Here is a 19,536-nt window from a genome sequence, read left to right on the forward strand (position 1 = left end):
TTTAAGTTCAGTTACATCTCGCAATTTTTACTTAAAACCACAAACAGGACTCATCTAAATCAAAATTTTACAGTTTCACAAACTAAAAAAGAAGAAATTATTGAAATTGAATTGTATAATTCTGTGAAACTTTTAATAATTAAGTTACTTTTAAGTTACAATCACTCAATTAAATTAATTACTTTGAACATTAGGGTTTAGCAATGTAGCACTAACATTTGTCCAGAATGTTCCTTTTCTAATATTCCCGGCATCTTCTTCCAAAGCAACATAAGCTTTTCCCAGGAAAGCTCATGTCAGGCTGATAAAATGTAATGAACTCGAGACTGAACCCACTGTATTCAGCGGATGGATAGCATCATTACTTGGCAAGTCTTGGGCTTTTCCTCTTTTTTTTTTTTCATTGCTTTTACAGACATCCATTTGGGAGATTTCCGTTTAAAGCGTCTAGAGCTCAGCCTGTGTAAAGCAGTCTTGCATGTTCTCGTTGGAAACCTCTCTTCAAACTAAACATACAGGAAAAAAGGTTTAGTTAACCATAACTGTGAGCTGGGGCTGCAAATTACATATCACCTCCGGAGCCAGATACAGAACATCTGGACAGCAAACACTCAGCGGAGAAGCTTAAACGCGAGCAGACAACAGCGTGAGCAGTCAGAGGTTTCTCAGTGTTCTAGTTCATGATGAAGTCAGTCCTCTCTCTCCGGACACTGCCCCTGCTGATCCTGCTGCTGACCTCTACAACCTGTGCCCAGCCAAACTACTTACATGATGAGGAGTGGGTCAACACATGGCGACAGGGTTTTAATTTTCAGTGCCCACATGGTGAGGCATTAGTGGCCATCAAGAGCTTCTTCAGTGAGGACGAGGGATCTGATCGTCTGTGGAGTTTCGAGTGCCAACCGACACCCTCCACCCTGGGGGAGCCCACGGACTGCTGGTGGGACGACATCAACCGTGCTGGAATGGAGTGGTAAGTCCATGGCCTATGTTTTAAGACTCCAAAGAAAACCATGTATCTCCATTCTTCATTTGTCTACATTGTTTGAGCATAGGATCTACTCTTTAGTTCTGTGAATATAAAAATTGCATTTACATTTATCATTTCCTTGTTTTTTTTTTCATATTCATATGACTTCTCATTCTTTGTGGTAAGAGGACTTTGTTATTTGTCTTTTTTCTGTTATTGCAAGGACCATGCATGTTTGCATGTAGAATCTAAACCGTAAACAGCTGTATTTTTGGTAAGTTTTTCAAATGATTTAAGTCCCCAGACATTCAGTAAGGCTTATTTTTCAGTGACTACATGGACTAAAATGCTAAGCAGCTGAGTTACTCTGAAGTTACGCAAGTATGAAACAGATGTTTAGAGCTGACAACATGGTCTCTGACAATAAAGTATAAGAGTGTAGCTAATTATTTGGTAAAAATACAAGTGCAATAAATAAAATTGACATAAAATGTGTGGGGAAATGATTTATGTGTGTATACATTTTTTTTAAACATCTGAATGTGTCCCTTCACAGTCATTGTTATAGGAAATGTACATACCATCCCAGCCTTTGAGTATATGTGTGTGTGTGTGTGTGTGAGAAATATATCATACTGTGGGGACCAAAACCTTCTTACACACTAATATTGTGGGTATTGGTCTACTTGTGGGGAAAAATGAAAAATAATCACATTTTATGGTGAGTACATGTTTAAGGCTGAGTTAAGATTATGGTTAAGCAAGTACTACTTATGCCGTTAATTTTCTACAAAACAAATGGACGTCTATGTAATGTCCCCACAGTTCACAGTTACAAGATTGTGTATGTGAATGTCTGTTTCCTGAGGACATGCATTGAAATGGAGAGCAGCAGAAGGTGGTCTGCGTAGTGTGTTCTGACCTGAACATTACGTGCCTCCCAATCTCCCCAACCAGCTGCCAAAAGCAGGTGGAGAATTACAGCAAAATTGCAGCCAGTACCATTTCCTGATCCTATGTGGGGGATATTATATTCAATGTCTTGGATATCAGTGCAGGTGGAACAAAATCTTGTTTCTTCATGTTGTCAGTTTTATTTTGTGTGTGTGTGTGTGTGTGTGTGTGTTTAGGGAATTTCAAATATTCTATTGTCTTAAATATTCAAAATGAATGGACCAATACAAATTCGACAAAATCGACTGCTCCATTATCTTAGCTTTAAAATTAAACTATTTTATTTGTCCTTTTAATGTACAATTTGGAGACATATTTTCTACACTGATGGTATAAAAGACCAGGGGCCTCATTCATTAAGTAAATTTATTTTGTCATATATTGATTCTATATCATAATGATTAGTTAAAACTCACTGTTCATAAATTGGGGCGGCACGGTGGCACAGCAGGTAGTGTCCCAGTCACATATCTCCAGGGACTCATAAGTTGTGGGTTCAAGTCCCACTCCAGGTGACTGTCTGTGAGGAGTTGGTGTGTTCTCCCCGTGTACACGTGGATTTCCTCCGGGTGCTCCGGTTTCCTCCCACAGTCCAAAAACACACGTTGGTAGGTGGACTGACGATTCGTAAGTGTCCGTAGGTGTGACTGAACATATGTGTTGCCCTGTGAAGGGCTGGCGCCCCCTCCAGTGTGTATTCCCGCTTTGCGCCCAATGATTCCAAGTAGGCTCTGGACCCACCCCGACCCTGAACTGGATAAGTGGTTACAGATAATGAATAAATGAATGTTCACAAATTGTGACCTGTAACATCTATAGCACACTGTTGCTGCCATTCCTATGTCAGATTAAGAAATGGTTTTCATCTCTCCATCACATTCTCATATTAAATCACTGCATAAAAATACATTTTCACCTATTTAAGCTGAAATCTACGCATATTAGCATTTTATAAATGAGATCTCAAGTCTGGATTTATACAGATGGATGTTAGCCTTGTTCTTTCTCAGTTCTATTGCAAACGTGTCTGTACTGTGTGCATTATATGAGTGTTAACCTATTCTAACAGTGTGAATATGAGTTTCAGTGGTGAGATGCATAGATGGACAAGCACAAATAAATACAGATGCAAATAAATTACAAATCACAGTCAGAATTCTTCTTAGATTTAAAAATAAACTCCACATCCAACACAAGGATAGAGTCATTGTTTGGCAGTGTGTACTGCCTGCCCTCAATGAAGGATTATCCAGTCTAGCTCGGAAAAAGTAGAAAATTAAGCTCAGACAATGTTTGGAAAAGTCTTTCTTAACCAAAACAAAACAATAAACTTAGTTAACAAAAACTTTGCCTTATAACTTTAAGATGTGTTTCACCTCTGGAGCCAAATATAGAACATCTGGAGAGCAAACACCCCTTAAAAGCCATTCAGCTGACCTCATACTTGAAACAGATTCAACAGGCAGCTCTGCTGATCAGATACACAGAGAGCAGACTACTGATCATTTGCTGCCCAACTTTCTCAAACAATGTGCAAAATTCAGAGACCACCGTGCATTCACCCTGCTGCTAATGTAAGAATCATGGACACTCTGACACGCCAGACCTCAGCATCACTGAAGGTGTTTGGGATTACTTGGATTGAAACTGTAATGCAACCAACTTTTAAGACTGAACTTTAGAGATATCCCTGCAGTTTTCAAAGGCTGGTCATTTTCTGATTCTTTGAGTGATGATGAAAAATTAATAACTTGTAATTGTAAATGGCTGTTATGACTGATGAAATGGATGGAAAGTCTTTGTATTGTATACAGTACTTTGGACTTTACAATGTGCAAAGTACACTGCATATGATTATGGAATGTGTAAAATAATTTTCCAATGCTTATCATTTATGGCCATTGGACCCTTGTGTTAAAGCCTCATATTTGTTGCATGTTCCATTTGAACCCAGTTTGTACCTGGAACACCTAAGTCTCCTGAGTGTTAGTGAAAAGTAGCCATTAAAATGTCACTGCACAGCTGTTTTACTGGGGATGGTGGTTGCTGTGCTAACATCAGAATTTTTTTGTTTACCATGGAGCGGAAAAAAGTGGAAAGCCAAACAGTCTGAGCTAAGAAGAGACAAACAGGCATTTTGGTTGAGGAAAGACTTCCACATGTCATTTAACTTTGCCTCAGCGATAGCGCTCAGTCAACCACTGGCCACACAATACACATTCATGGAGGTAGTGGTGGTGGCAGTGTGGGGGGTGCATTTATGAGTGGATACCAGGCATGGACATCAGATGAGTCTGTGCAGAAATATGCAAATCTCCATAGACTCTTAAAGGAAAAGGACTCAATGTCCTTAAGCTTGTCCAAGAAATTCCTTTTTGGTGTCTGGTAGAATCCTTTCACTAAGCTTCACTGAGGGTCCGTTATATCCCAGACCACTTCAGAAACCTTTCATGCCACATCACCATTTGGTCACGGGTTTGGAACACACATTCAGAATTGAAATAAATGAAAAAGCCCTTAAAAGAAGATACCAAAAATGTACTTAAAAACAAACAAAAAAAACATACAGATGCCATTTATAAGACTCTACACCAGGAGACTTGTGGACACCTGCTCATCCGAAATCTCTCCTGAAATGAGGGGTATTAATAGGAGGTGGACTCAAAATGGAGGTTTAAAAAAGGCGGGAAGTGCAAACAAAGGAAATGCTGACAATGGCATCTGCAAACAAAGGAGTACCATAATAATCCCAAACTAAAATCAGCCTTGACACTGAAACACTGCTAACTAAAGTGTACATTTTTGGTTTTGTTTTTTAGAGAAATAAATAAACTTAAAGCCAGCGAGCTGAACCCTTTAAGTTCAGCTCACTCTTGCGATCCAAACTTTCTAAACTTAACTATAGTTATATAGTTACAGTTTTTTCCCTTGATTAGACTTTCTGTTATTTTCTTTTTTTTCTGTCCTTTTACTTTTCTCTACATCTTTTGTACCATACCATCTGCCCCCATAAAATGGTGCAGCACTGAACTGTGTTTGAGTTAGGCTTTTTTACAGAGCCCAGTAGGTGTGTATGATCAGCCTCAATCAGCACTAATTAGCTCTTGGGCTTCTGGGATACTAAGTTTTGAGAGCTTTTCCTGTGCAGCCCAGACCCCCTGCTAGTGAGTGGAGGTGTGAACCGACCTCTTACAGTAAAGCCACAAGAGCATTTTGTTAGCTCAGGTATAAATGTTGGATGATTAGGTTTGTTTGTTTTTTTTTACCAACAGAGACCAGAGCTGGGGGCTTGTCATTCAACATGGTAAAATTAAATTCCTGCTCCAGAGCATCTCGTTTCATTTCATCTCGTGGAGTTCATAAAAGATGTGTATGAACTGGACATGTGTCCACAATCTCTACACTTTAGAGCTTGTCATTTCACTAATTATAAGACATTTGTAAATATAGTGTATGTTATAAAGAGAAATAAGCCAGTTTCCTGCAATTTCATGAATTTAGACCGTTTTCAGTAATAGCACACCTCCAGTTCTGAGGTATCCAGAAACCAGATGTACTGCCAAGACGTCTTTAATACCTGTGGATTGCTTCTTATTTTTACTTTGGAGCCCCTGAGAAAGGCACCTAAGCCCTAACTGCTCCCGGGATACTGGGGATGATTCATTGGCATGTATGCATTAAACCTGGAAGACACATTTCATCTTATAACAATAAATAAATAAATAAATAAATGCACGTTTGGGCATAATTCAGAGTTCAGTGACTTTTTCTACTCTTTTAACAATTTAATATAGTTATTTGTTTCCTTTTCTAAGTAACAATTTGTCACATTATGAGAAAGCATGCAGATGTGGACCAGTTTTGTAATTTACAAAAGTTGTTTTATAATTTTGTCATGCAGTTTGCAGAATGTTATTTGGTTAACAAAATCTTATTTAACATTTTACTTTACATTTTAAGCCTTTCAGACTTAGGATTTTACAAAGTGCAATGTGAGTTATTTAGTTATCTTAATAAATTGTAAATAAAACTAAATAAACTAAATTGTATTAAAACTAAATAAAATCCCTAAATAGCAATGTAGAAACATTCATTCATTCATTCATTATCTGTAACTGCTTATCCAATTCAGTGTCACGGTGGGTCCAGAGCCTACCTGGAATCATTGGGCGCAAGGCGGAAATACACCCTGGAGGGGGCGCCAGTCCTTCAAAGGGTAACACAGACACACACACATTCACGGACACTTTTGAGTCACCAATCCACCAACCAACGTGTGTTTTTGGACTGTGGGAGGAAACCGGAGCACCCGGAGGAAACCCACGCAGACACGGGGAGAACAACAATGTTTACCAGTGTGTTCCATCACCTTGCTTTTAAATGCACTCTTTAATAATTTGGGAACTGAGGATACTAATTGCTAAGGTTTTACAAGTGGAAATGTTGCCCATACTGACTTGACACCAGACTTCAGCTGCTCAACAGGTGGTGGTCACTGTTCTGCTCTTCATGATGCACAGATGATGCACAGAGGAGACAGATCTGGACTGCAGGCAGGTCAATCAGAAACTAGCACTCTGTGTCTATAAAGCTATGCTGTTTTTTGCATGTTCAGAAAGAGGCCTGGTCATGTCTTGCTGAAATAACCATGGACTTTCCAAGAACAGACATTATCTTGATGGCAGCATAAGTCTTTCTAAAAATCCAATGTTTGCCTCCACATCAATAGAAACGTCTCAGATATGCATCCTATTACATGACAAATGTTGGCTTTTACACCAGTCTGGGCCCAGTTTCCCGAAAACATCTTAACAAGGAGAGAGAGCGTTCCGTTTGATTCTCATTCTACCACTTAGGAATCTTCTTTGTTCTAAGATGCTTTTGGAAGTCCCAGCTCTGGTTGGTCCTTTTCATCATTAGCATATGACAACAAAATAAAACCTCTGTCTCTGACCGCAGGACATGTTTCTACTGTGTTTAGGACAATCTGAGCAGAGGCTCTTGCATAGATAAAAGGCTCTGAATGCACTGGAAAATGTTGTGTGAGCTAGTTGAAAACTCTTTCATTAAGTTTGGCATAAAGTGATTAGCAATTACCTATCCTGCTTCCAAAAACTGAATGCTCCTTTTGTATTAACCTGCTTCTAGGGTAATGCTTCACAACAGTGTGACATACATTTTCTATAAACTTTTCATTGCTATTTTGTCCCTGTCCAAGCATCATATTCAAAATATGTTCATTTTTACAAAGCACAATCATGTTGTTCACTGAAAACATTGGAAGTCTTTTCTTTGTATGTTGTCAGGTATATAAAGTTTCAAGGTTATAAAAATGTTGTTTTTATTGAATTTTACAAAATGGGGTTTGTAAAATCATATCACAATTCTTAATCTTTCAATTAGTCATTTTCTCTAGTATTTCTCCTTCACATTATGAAACACCTACAAGGCTTGGCTGTATTAAAAATCTGGTTTGAAACCTCTTTTAAACTTGGCCACTCCCAGCAGGTGACCCAATTATTGGAGCATAAAGTGATTGCATAAACTTCAGAATAAAATTGAAAAATACTCAATATTTGCTTTTTTAAATATTGTTTACTATATTTTTATGGTAAAAATAACTTACTGCTTTCTCTTTTTCTTTTTTTTAATCTGGGTGAGCACTCCAAAGACCAGATGAGACACAGGCAATACTTCCTTTTGGAGATGTGAGGGATTATAAAAACTGTAGCCCAGCAGCAGGCTTTCATTCTTCCAGTATAAAGTAACAATGTGCTTGGAACATCTTTAGCTCATTTCAGATGGTATGTTATTGTTATATGGAGAGGATAAAACAGTTAAGAGAATTTAAGAGAAAGAGTGCACTGTGGTCCAGGCTAGCATAAACAAAACTCAACAACAGGCCTAGCATGTGCTCGTGAAGAAGATGATTTCTTTAAAAAGACTTACTTATTACTTACTCTTATACTTACCATTCCACATCATACACATGGAAGTTGTTTGGAAACATTTAGTTCAGCTCATCAGTGCTCACAATGCTTACAATGCTTACAATGACATTCACATCCCAGAATTTAAAAGCAAGACTTAATGGAAAAAAAATAGGTCTGAAATGACACATGCATATGACTCCAGATAGTTCTTTGCTTTACCCTAGTCTTTGGTTACATCTTTGTTCGCCCTCATAGAGCTATTTTACACTTTTAATGAGTTACACATTTTCACTATGTTCCTGATAAATACTTGTCTTCAGTATAATGGTAATTATTTCACTGTATTCGAGTGTGTCAACAACATAACCAGGTTAATTTCAATCATCACATGCAACCAAAGAGCTAACATTATTTTAGTTTGCCAGCTAACTTACTTTTTCTACCACTAGGCCACCGTAATGGCCTAATTGTTTGTGGGCAACCTATTTGGTAAATTCAGCTTTAAAGTGCAATCATTGCATACACTGTCATGCACTTTTGCACATATAGCTTATATAATTTACTATTGTGGACATGTGCATAGGGGAACTTCAGATGAGTTTTAGGTCATTGTGTTCACATGTCACATGTCAGCTAGCTGGGTATAAAGCCCCAGCAGCATTGGACTGTGGAGCAAGGTAACTGTGTTCTATGAAGTATATAACTTTGAGATGAGTTGGAGTGGATTTTGGGAACAAGAACTATATGAGTAACTGACCTTACTAATTCAAATCACCAAACCAAAAACCCCAGTCTCACACTAACTTGTGATACAGACATATAATAAACGAATTGTGATACTGTCTTGTTACATTTCAGAAACATCTGAAAATGTTACAAAATGCACTTTGTGTGGCTATATTAATGCTGTGTGACCCTGGCTTACATATTACAACACATATTGTAACACGTTTCCAGAAAAGTAGAGGTCAAAATAAACAACCTTCTACTGATACATTTGATTTCAAAATATATGTGAGATGAGTAGGTGTCCACAGATTTTTAGTGGTGTTTCAAACTGTTTTTATCGGCCAGAAACACATACCACATTAAACATCATTGGTTAGACATTCTCCATGCTTAACGTATTTGGAGAAGTACACTAACAGCTCAGTTCTGTTACAATAGCTAAGAGGCACCTTGCACCTGAGTTTTTTTTTTTTGCTTAGTGATGTGGCCAATAATTCTTTCTTGGATTTCTGACCTTAGATTACTTTACAGTGTTTCAAATTTATTGAACAATGTAAGAAAACAATGTGAGAATCATTACTTACTTAACAATGCACATGCCATAGATGTGCTCTCAGAAATTGCCATAGTGACAGTTACACTCAGTCTGACCTTATAAGGGATCTCAGTGGAGAGGTCTTATGGGTAATTTGAGTCTCAAGGGTGGAGCTGATGGGAAGTTGAGGTCTAAAGGGGTCTAAGTCAAGGGGCCGCTGGGTAGATGGTGTCTGAAGCGTTCTCAGAGGAGGAGCAAATGGGAGCTCAGTGACTAAAGGGGTCTCAGAAGAGGGGTCTGATAAGTATTTGGGTCTGAAGGGGCCTTGGAGGAGGGTCTGAGTAATTGGGTAGCAATGTTTGTAATACCCAATAAATGTATTAAAACATATTATGAAGGCATTAATAGATACTTATAAACAGGTAACACAAGTTCATTATAAACATGTTCTAAACATCCTTATTGTGCAACTCTGGTGACCTTTACATTCTGTGGTGTTTATTGCTAGTTTTGCTGCATTAATAAATGCCAGTGGTGGTAATGATCGCAGTGTACGGTGTGTTTGTGTGTGTGTGTGATTACACACACAAAAGTAGAGAGGAAGGGGACAAACATCATCACACAGTAGTTGAGAGGACTCAACTGCAATTACAGACCTTTCAGATGACAATGGGACAATAATTTCTGTAAAGTATGCAGATTTATTGTAAAGGAAGCAACAGAATTAATATATTTCTTGTTTTTCTTTGCTGTTTAGTTAAATTAACCATTATATTCATCCTCCTTGGTGATCAAAGCAAACTTTGTAAACATGAGAGTACTGATTTGGAACTACAAATAGCACAAGAATAAAGGTTCAGCCTTTTAGAAACTCAAGACTCCATTCACTGTATTTGGGAGTATTAAAACTTTTGAACAAATGACTGTGATTCCAGTGCTCAATTTAATTCTCATTCCAAAGTTTCCAATTCTTGGAACATGTTGACTAATTACAGGCTTATGAGTTCCTTTGAACAGCATGGAACAACATAAGCTTTATTATTGAGCAAAGCATGCTGTGTTTGTCGCTGACCAGATTTAGAAGCTTACACTGTGAATAGACCTAAGCAACTGCCAACTGTCTACACTAATGGAGCAACCAGGGCACTAAAAGTGTGGGTGTTTTTGTTCTTGAAAAGTTAAATCAAGGGAAGAGTTTAGGAAGGAACAGAGAGAATAGGCATGATAAAATACTGTAAACAAAACAACAAATTCAACAGTGGGCTGCACTCTGACATTTCTAGGCCTCAGCTTAGAGCTAACATACTATTACAATCCTATAGGGGTACTAGCAGATGTGTACACAATTGAAAGGTTTTTCCCCTTATTTGACTAATTTTATACATATACAGGTGCTGGTCATAAAATTAGAATATCATGAAAAAGTTGATTTATTTCAGTAATTCCATTCAAAAAGTTATACTTGTATATTATACTTATTCATTACACACAGACTGATATATTTCAAGTGTTTATTTCTTTTAATTTGATGATTATGACTAACAACTAATGAAAACCCCAAATTCAGTATCTCAGAAAATTTTGAATACTGTGAAAAGGTTCAATATTGAAGACACCTAGTGCCACACTCTAATCAGCTAATTAACTCAAAACACCTGCAAAGGCCTTTAAATGATCTCTCAGTCTAGTTCTGTAGGCTACACAATCATGGAAAAGACTGCTGACTTGACAGCTGTCCAAAAGACCATTGACACCTTACACAAGCAGGGCACAACACAAAAGGTCATTGCTAAAGGGGCTGGCTGTTCACAGAACTCTGTGTCCAAGCAAATTAATAGAGAGGCGAAGGGAAGGTAAAGACGTGGTAGAAAAAAGTGTACAAGCGATAGAGATAACCACACCCTGGAGAGGATTGTGAAACAAAACCCTTTCAAAATTGTGGGGGAGATTCACAAAGACTGGACTGCAGTTGGAGTCAGTGCTTCAAGAACCACCACGCACAAATGTATACAAGACATTGGTTTCAGCTGTCACATTCCTTGTGTCAAGCCACTCTTGAACAAGAGACAGCATCAGAAGTGCCTTGCTTCCAAAAAGGACTGGACTACTGCTAAGTGGTGCAAAGTTATTTCCTTTGGAAATCAAAGTCCCAGAGTCTGGAGGAAGAGAGGTGAGGCACAGAATCCACGTTGCTTGAGGTCCAGTGTAATGTTTCCGCAGTTAGTGATGATTTGGGGTGCCATGTCATCTGCTGGTGTTGGTCCACTGTGTTTTCCAATGTCAATGCAGCCGTCTACCAGGAAGTTTTAGAGACCTTCATGCTTCCTGCTGCTGACCAACTTTATGGAGATGCAGATTTCATTTTCCAACAGAACTTGGCACCTTCACACAGTGCCAAAGCTACCAGTACCTGGTTTAAGGACCATGTCATCCTTGTTCTTCATTGGCCAGCAAACTCGCCTGACCTTAACGAAGAGGAAGATGCAATACACCAGACCCAACAATGCAAAAGAGCTGAAGGCCACTATCAGAGCAACCTGGGCTCTCATAACACCTGAGCAGTGCCAAAGACTGATTGACCATATGCCACGCCGCATTGCTGCAGTAATTCAGGTAAAAGGAGCCCCAATTATGTACTGAGTGCTGTACATGCTCATATTTTTCATGTTCATATTTTCAGTTGATCTTAAGTAATATTCTAATTTTCTGAGATACTGAATTTGGGGTTTTCATTAGTTGAAATGAATCAGTCATATAATATGAAATATATCAGTCTGTGTGTAATGAATGAATATAATATACAAGTTTCACTTTTTGAATGGAATTGCTGAAATAAATCAACTTTTTCATGATATTCTAATTTTAAGACCAGCACCTGTAAAGTTAAAAATGAAGGCCTAGATTCAATAGCCCTCATTTTGATTTAATATTTGCTATAAAATATACTTCAAGGAATACTGTATTGCCAATTTAATGACTTTGTCGCTATGTTTAGCGAGTATTTAGACATCTCTATTGACTTTTTTTTTTTTCAAAAAAGCAATTATCGACAAATCTAGTACATTTTTCTGGTGTTATTGGAGACTTTTGGACATTTGGACGTGACAGCACATATTTTTCTGCATTCTTCTGTCCTCAATGCACAGCAGGTGCTGCCGTTAGCCTCTCCCCCTTCCCAAAGCACTCACTGGCAGTCAGTCTTCCAGTACATGCAGACCCACAACCACTCCACCTGCGTCCAAACTGCAGATGAATCACGCATGCCCAAAGCCACCAATGATCCTGTCCCTGACATACAGAGCGAGATGTAAATGTAAATGTTTCTGAAGTGTGACACCATATCACTGCATTTGACTCACACAGTCTCAGTCAGATGACCTACACTTTCTGTGAGCCAGCACAACGTGTATACATTAGGTACATTTAAGAAAACAACAACAAACTATTTTTTTAACAAAAAAAAGCACAGATTGGCAGGTGGCTTGGTGACTCAAAAGTGTCTGTAGGTGTGAGTGTGTGTTTCGCCCAACGAAGGACTGGCGTTCCTGCCTTGCACCCAGTGATTCCGGGTAGGCTCCGCACCCACAGCGACCCTGAATTGGAGATGTGGTTATAGACAATGTATGAATGATTATATTGAATATTATGACAATTAAAAATTATATCAATATTTAATAATACTGTAAATGTAAAGGAGTGTAAATAGGTTTTTATCCCATTTTCTATTTATATTCCCTCTTTCTGAAATGTTCTCCATATTTACATCATTTGTGAACACTCCACCATTTATATTCTTCTTGATAATTCTCACTCATACACATTTTTCTTGAATATTTACCCATTTAAAGCTGTTATTGGGCCACCTCCATTCATACTTTTCTTGAGCCCCATGCAGACATTCTCTCCCTCTCTGTTTTCATTATCACATTGCAACATCAGAGTATGGTGGCGTTTGTTGGGTCAGTGTGTTCTTACTATAACACTACACATGGCCTGCAGGGACAGGAAGAGTCTGCCTGCTATCTGGGATGAGCTTCAGAGAGGCAGGAGAACAGGGCCGCTGGGTCCTAAAAGAAGCTGTAGCTCTCCTGCTCTCAGGGCACACAGGGGGATTTGCTTCTGAGTTAATTGGGCTCAGCATGGGTCTGCCTGATCCGCGCTCAAATCTGCCCACTTTGGGAGATTTCCTTTGAGCTGGAACCGTGTGGCCTCAACCTCCTACTGCCTGGCCCCAACCAGCTGAGCCCTGACAAAGCAAGAGTACCCTCCACATTGTCACCTGCTGGGAATCAGCAAATAAAGGTCAGATCTTGAATGGGGTGCTATTAATACAATGTTAGCATACTCTTTCATGCTGTGGCCTGAAAAGAAAAAAGTCAAGTAACTTCATACAGTAGCATATCTTTCATTATGTAACTTTTTTGGTGTTAATTGTTTTACACCATTTTACCACTCTTTTTTATATTTCTAGACAATATAACATAATACAGACATTTATACTATGACCATGAACTTCATTTGTATTTTTATATTTAATATTTAATATTTATTATATATATATTTTTTTATATATATTTATAATTATTTTTTTTATTCTAGTTTTTAGGATTGCGATTTGTGGTATTATCCATATATATGTGAGTAGATGTGTGAGCGAGAGAGTAAGGAACAAGGCAGACCTGGGTTTCCCAAAAGCAGATGATTCTTAAGCAGTAGACTAAGCATCACATAAAACACTCTCTCTCCCTGTTAAGAGGGTCTAAACACTGATGTTTTTGGGAAACTGGGCCCGGTTCCATTAGGCACTTTGAATCTAAAAAAAGACTTGGAGATCAAGGTCAAGTGCTGCTTTGTGCCATACCGTTGTCATTTCTCCTTCAGTCTGAGGAGAACTAACAAAAAGGCCTGTAGTCAAGACACCTGTCAGGAAGGTATCAGTCTCACAGCCAAGGGACTAGAGAGAATTAGACTTTTATTCTCATATCTTTCCCCCGGGTGTCAACAGGCCAACCACAACAAACCTCTATCTCCCACCAGGACTTCAACCACACAACAAACCTCAGCACATTGCTAACCATCTGCTTATATGTGTAAGTGCTTCAAGCCATACTTCTCCTACAGTAGTGATATGTATAGAGGTAGGTATAGTAGTTACTCATTCTCAAAAATACTAATGAAAGATTCTGAATCATTTGTTATTATCATTTAATAAACACGTACTGTAATTAATAAGCCTTAGGATTAAGATCTGAATAAATATCTTGTGATTTTGACTTAAATAAAGATGTTCTGGAGTTTTTTTCAGTGCTTGAGATTAGAATAATCTCCTGTGACTGGGATTATATACTCTTACTGATTGTAACCTATGTAGTTTGGAAGTTCTTTAACTGTAAATGTTACTCTTTGACATTTCCAAGCATTATCTGTGCTGCTCTGCTGTTGTGATGCACGTCACAGCAGACAGCACAGTGAATTGACTTAATCTGTCAATAACTGTGACGTTTTAATGGACTGATAAATTGGCATTCCTCAGGGTCAACTCAGACCTTAAACTAATTATAGTGGTGTGAAAGGAGGCTGACAAGCAGGAGATGCTTAAGAGGTTTTCTGTAAATACAAGACTGTTGATGGTTTTTGCTTGTGTATGGCCCAAACAGGATGTTGTCATCATAACATGTCCACCAGCATCAGGCCTGTCCCACTCACAACCCACTGCCACCAGCAGCCCCAGTCCTTTGTCATGACAGGGCTGTCACCGTGAATAATTTGTCCACCAATTTGCACGTCCCAGTAGAATGTCATCTTAAGCAGAGCGCAAATCAAAGTCACAATATTAAATATTGCCAAGAAAGTGGTCCATCTCCAGAGACAAGCAAAGATCTAGAGAGTGAGGGGTGGAGGGAGGTGGAGAGAATTGTGCACAAACAAACCTCACATGTCCAAAAAAAAAGAGAATATCTCCATAAGAGTAACTTTACAGCAGAAGACTGACTTTATGTAAATTCATGTAAAAACAAGTACAAGTACAAGTAGTTATTTGTGTTTGTCCATTCTATATGAAAGTTTCACTGAGTGTGAGTTATAACTGCTGTGCTCATGTAGAAAATACAAATAAAAAAGGATTTTGAGAGTGACTAAAATGAATGTTTTGAATTATAGTGTTATTTAAGATGATAATCCTAAGCCTAATAATTCAATTCCTAATCCTAGGACTTGTTATCCATGTTATTATTGTATAAATTATAGTGTCATATGGTGAGTAACAAATGTGTATTTTTACCTAAGTAAAACCAAATATCTCCTAAAAATGTAAATGCAATGTGGTATGAAGGATATTGCTGCCTATTTTAGACTCACATAATCAGACTCCATTAAATGAGCTTGGCTTAGTGGCTTTGTCCCCTTGTAAAATCAGCTTTGGTTTTTCTTGGCCTATTTGTGAATTTACAGGAAACATGCAAGTAGAGCATGATCAGGAGAGTCAGAATATGAACAGTATAAAACTAGCTGAGGAATAAAACTATTTGAGGATAATTAACACACATTTATATACAGTTTCACTCTTATTTCACTCCTGGAGTGAAACCTTTGGAGTTCAAGTCTTGATTCCAAAAATACATTACACTGATATGAGCAATTGGGCAAGATGCCTAAAGTTACATTTGCCTGCATGTGTAACATGATTATAATTGTATGTCACTCTGAATAAGAGAATCTGCCAAATGCTGTTAATGTAGTCTACTAAGCTGATAAAAAGCAAGATAAGATTAGCAAAAAATTCTCACAAGAATTCTGACGCGTTATGGTAAATTGATGGTGAAATGAATGGTGAAAAAAATCTGCCTTTCTGATAAACCTGAACAATTGGACAGTACATTAACTCAACATGTCAGCCTTGTTATTAAGAAAAGCATCAACCAATAGAATGATAAGCTCTGGAACAGATAAGTTTAAAGTTATTATGTACAATGCCAAGTGTGGACTAGAAAGGTTATGAACTCCCAGCATTTGACTGTGGAGCAGTAACTGTGTTTCTGAAATAATTGACCAACATCCAATACATCTGCAATTAATTGGTTTGGTGTTTGTTCCAGAAATATTTGTCCTCTTTGAGCTGAGTACAATCGAATTTGTACAGCTATTTTTCACCATCTAGACAAACACCTTCCCAATAAAGCCTGTTACTGCTGTGAAGTGGGGCAAACTACCTATTAATACCCTTGATTCAAATGAAGTACTGAATGAACAAGTGCCTACAAACATTGTTTAAACCTGTGCTTTGACTCAAGGCTTCTCTTATGCAAGTCTGTCCTTATGTGTCTTTGATGAAGAGAGTTGTGTGAGTGATGTTAGATTATTTCAGTGCAGCATTGCACTTGGTCAATAAAGAGACTGTAATTTGTAATGTCCTTTTGCAGGTCTTCCACATGTACAAACAATGGTATAGTGGCTGGAATACAGAGTCAGTACTTTCCCTCTGTGTTGGACAGAGAGTGGCAGTTCTACTGCTGCCACTATAGTCGCAGATGTCCATACTCCTGCTGGTGAGTATTTCCAACAGTTTTAGTAGTTGTGCTTCAAAAGATATAAGCTCAGATAGGACAGATTGCATGTATTTTAATCCGCAGTGTTCTGTGGCTGGGCGGTTCAAGAGTAACATAATTCTGCATTTAGGGTTCTCCTCCAAGTGTGTTGAGCTGTCCAATGACACTGAACAAGGTTCACGATTGTAATAAAAAAACACTTATATAAATTTCAGATGTTTCCTCACCATTTACTAGCTCTCCAGTCTGATTGTGCGCTGGAAACCGCTCTAATGGGTTTACGACAACCTGGTGTCACTAAACAATGAAAAAGCAAAGTGGCTATTTTCAGGATATTTCTTTATTTGTTCTCCATATATTAACTTTTTTTTTTTCTTTGCTGGTTCCATTTATTTAGGTAGGAACTTACTTTAAATTCTGGAGATGTAAACTGCATGAAAATAAAGCCCGAAAGTGCTACAAAACTCAACAAATCAAGTTACAAATGATTACAAACAAAAGTTGTTTTTCTCATCAAACATACCATTAAAAGAAGCAGAGCTTCTGAATGTAAACAAAAATAAAATAAAATAAAATAATATAAAATTTAATTTTATATATATATATATGTCAACACACTCCTTGAGTAAACAGTAAGTAAACAGAAATGCAAGCTATTGATGATATGGTGTCTTTTATTCATATTAAGTGTAGTTGAAAACAAGTCAATTGTATGCAAAACAATACCCATTTTCTGTGATTGTTTTTATACAAATCACGAGAATAAACATCACATTGCTTGAATCTTGCTAATTTTTCTTAAATTAATTTCTATCTTAGGCAAAGGAATGTGCATACGTAGTATATTCCTGAATTTAACATAAAAATTCTCCCCTTGTTTGTGTTAAATAGGAAGACCAATGAGGTTCCAGAATACTATAGAGAAGAGGCAGAAATGGTCATCCCCTCCTATGGCTACTTCATTAGAGGGGCTCAGACCACCTTCAGTGGAGTGCTCAGGTATGCATGAGTTCCTTACTTCAAAGTGATCACAAATACTTTGCAGCCCTTGTGAAGGATCCACAGACATTATAAACAGTGTAGCAGGAAAACAATGAACTGAATTTTGTTTTCTCTGATTACAATGTTTCACTCTGTTGCAGGGATCGGCAGTGGAAGTACATCATCTGTAGGATGACAGATTTTGATTGTGCATTTCAGAACTTTTGAATGCACCCCTTAAGTCTTTAAAGCACCAAACATTTCATGTGCACCTAGTTATACCTGCTCTTCTACTCTCACATTTAATGTACATATAACTTTACAAGTTTACCTGATTCATTTCAAGGTTCACACACTGTACACATTATAAACTCCTAAATGTAATCCTTTTTATATACTCCTGCATGAATCATTCTGTTCATTCTATGACATGTAATCCAGACAATCCCACAATTATTTCATTTTCTGTGTTTTTTGCTTTTTTTTCTAAAATGTACTCTATATTAAACATAAACTAAGATTTAAGCCCTAGTTTAGACAAAAGAGGTGATGTAAGCTTTGTCCCAGTACCTAGTGAGACAATTTTGCATCCTACTACCCACATAGGTTACTATTTTAACCAAAACTAAACCTAGAAAATCAGCTTAGAGAATTATTCTACTCATCTAGTTTTGATACTGATTAAATCATTCCTTGTAATATTACTCAATAAATAATGTTTAACAAGAAGATTGTACAGCTAAGCCCAAGCTAACACATTAGCTCTTGTGTCTGCAAAGTTAAAACAGTAGCCTGAGCCTGCAGAGGTAGTAAGCATGCTAAATGCTATAAATAATCACAATCTACCAAATAAAAATATAAAATTATGAAATTTGTTGACTAACAACAAAACTGAAATGTATAACATACTAATTTTAATTTAAAATAATGTCAAATGATCCCAATATATTCAGCTCACTATTTACTGAGACACAGTCTGGTACTGAGAAATTGTTTGGAAGTGCTGCTCTTAGAAAGTGCCAAATCTGCTTTTAGTGACATCTTGAGGAGAAACTTCAGCCTGCTAAATATGAGTGAATGAGTTACAAGCCAGGGCAATGAGATCCTAGGCATCTTAATAGATTATGTCATATTGATTTGCCATTAGCATGATGGTTTAAGTCCAAGTATCACTGTCAAAATAAATATGTTTTTATCTTTCACTTGAAAAGGTTTTAATTTAAATCTATTCATCCGTTTGTCATGAAATACTGACAGTTTCAAATGAGCTGGTATTTCAAATTTATTTCAAAATATGAATAGGCAAAAAAGATGGAAGGTTTTATTCTGACAGCTATGCAAAGTATAATACATGTCTTAAAATACTAGACATGTATTATACCTTGCATAGCTGTCAGAATAAAACCTGTATATTACACTTAATGCAAACACAGTAGACTCAAGGCAATTTAATTAAACTTAAATTACAATGTAGAAGTAGGATTGAGAGGTTCAGCATCTGTCTTGTTTTGGAATTTGATATACTCTATGAAATGTTTAAGACAGCCATCTAAGAACTAATAAAGCACACATTTTTGGGGCCATTGTTTTTTTTTTTTTGTCCAAAATGAATGAATGAATTGTCCTTCTTCAGGGACTAATTTCATGTGCCCAAAATAAATAAATAGATACATTTACAAGTTCCTCTCTGAGTTAAGCATGTTGTCCACTCACTAATTGTTGCAAAGAAGTGTGTGTGTTTTATGTGCTAGTGCTGAGCGATTTATGTGTTGATGTGTGGGAGAGAGTGTGAGAGGCAGAATGAAAGTGAATTACAGGTTACAAGAGGATGTTTGGGTTTGGAGGCCATTCTTAAGCCTGACTATAATGTGTCCTGGACATATTTCCCTC

General features: G+C 37.5%; 1 protein-coding gene across 1 annotated transcript; it reads left to right on the plus strand.

The window, feature by feature from the left end:
* Nucleotides 1–441: 441 nt before the first annotated feature.
* Nucleotides 442–19,311, plus strand: dpt (dermatopontin). Its single transcript, XM_066666036.1, has 4 exons — nucleotides 442–973; nucleotides 16,540–16,665; nucleotides 17,557–17,664; nucleotides 17,808–19,311. Exons 1-4 carry the CDS (start codon nucleotides 681–683, stop codon nucleotides 17,872–17,874), a joined length of 594 nt encoding a protein of 197 aa, XP_066522133.1. The 5' UTR covers nucleotides 442–680; the 3' UTR covers nucleotides 17,875–19,311.
* The last annotated feature ends 225 nt before the right edge of the window (nucleotides 19,312–19,536 follow it).

This window comes from Hoplias malabaricus, chromosome 3, assembly GCF_029633855.1.
Source record: "Hoplias malabaricus isolate fHopMal1 chromosome 3, fHopMal1.hap1, whole genome shotgun sequence".
In the NCBI taxonomy this organism is placed as follows: domain Eukaryota; kingdom Metazoa; phylum Chordata; class Actinopteri; order Characiformes; family Erythrinidae; genus Hoplias; species Hoplias malabaricus.

Bases quoted from the DNA above. Each gene is read 5' to 3' on its own strand.
- dpt (XM_066666036.1), top strand. From the start codon at position 681: ATGATGAAGTCAGTCCTCTCTCTCCGGACACTGCCCCTGCTGATCCTG. The intron at 974-16,539 runs GTAAGTCCATGG...GTCCTTTTGCAG, and splicing joins AACCGTGCTGGAATGGAGTG to GTCTTCCACATGTACAAACA. The intron at 17,665-17,807 runs GTATGCATGAGT...ACTCTGTTGCAG, and splicing joins ACCTTCAGTGGAGTGCTCAG to GGATCGGCAGTGGAAGTACA.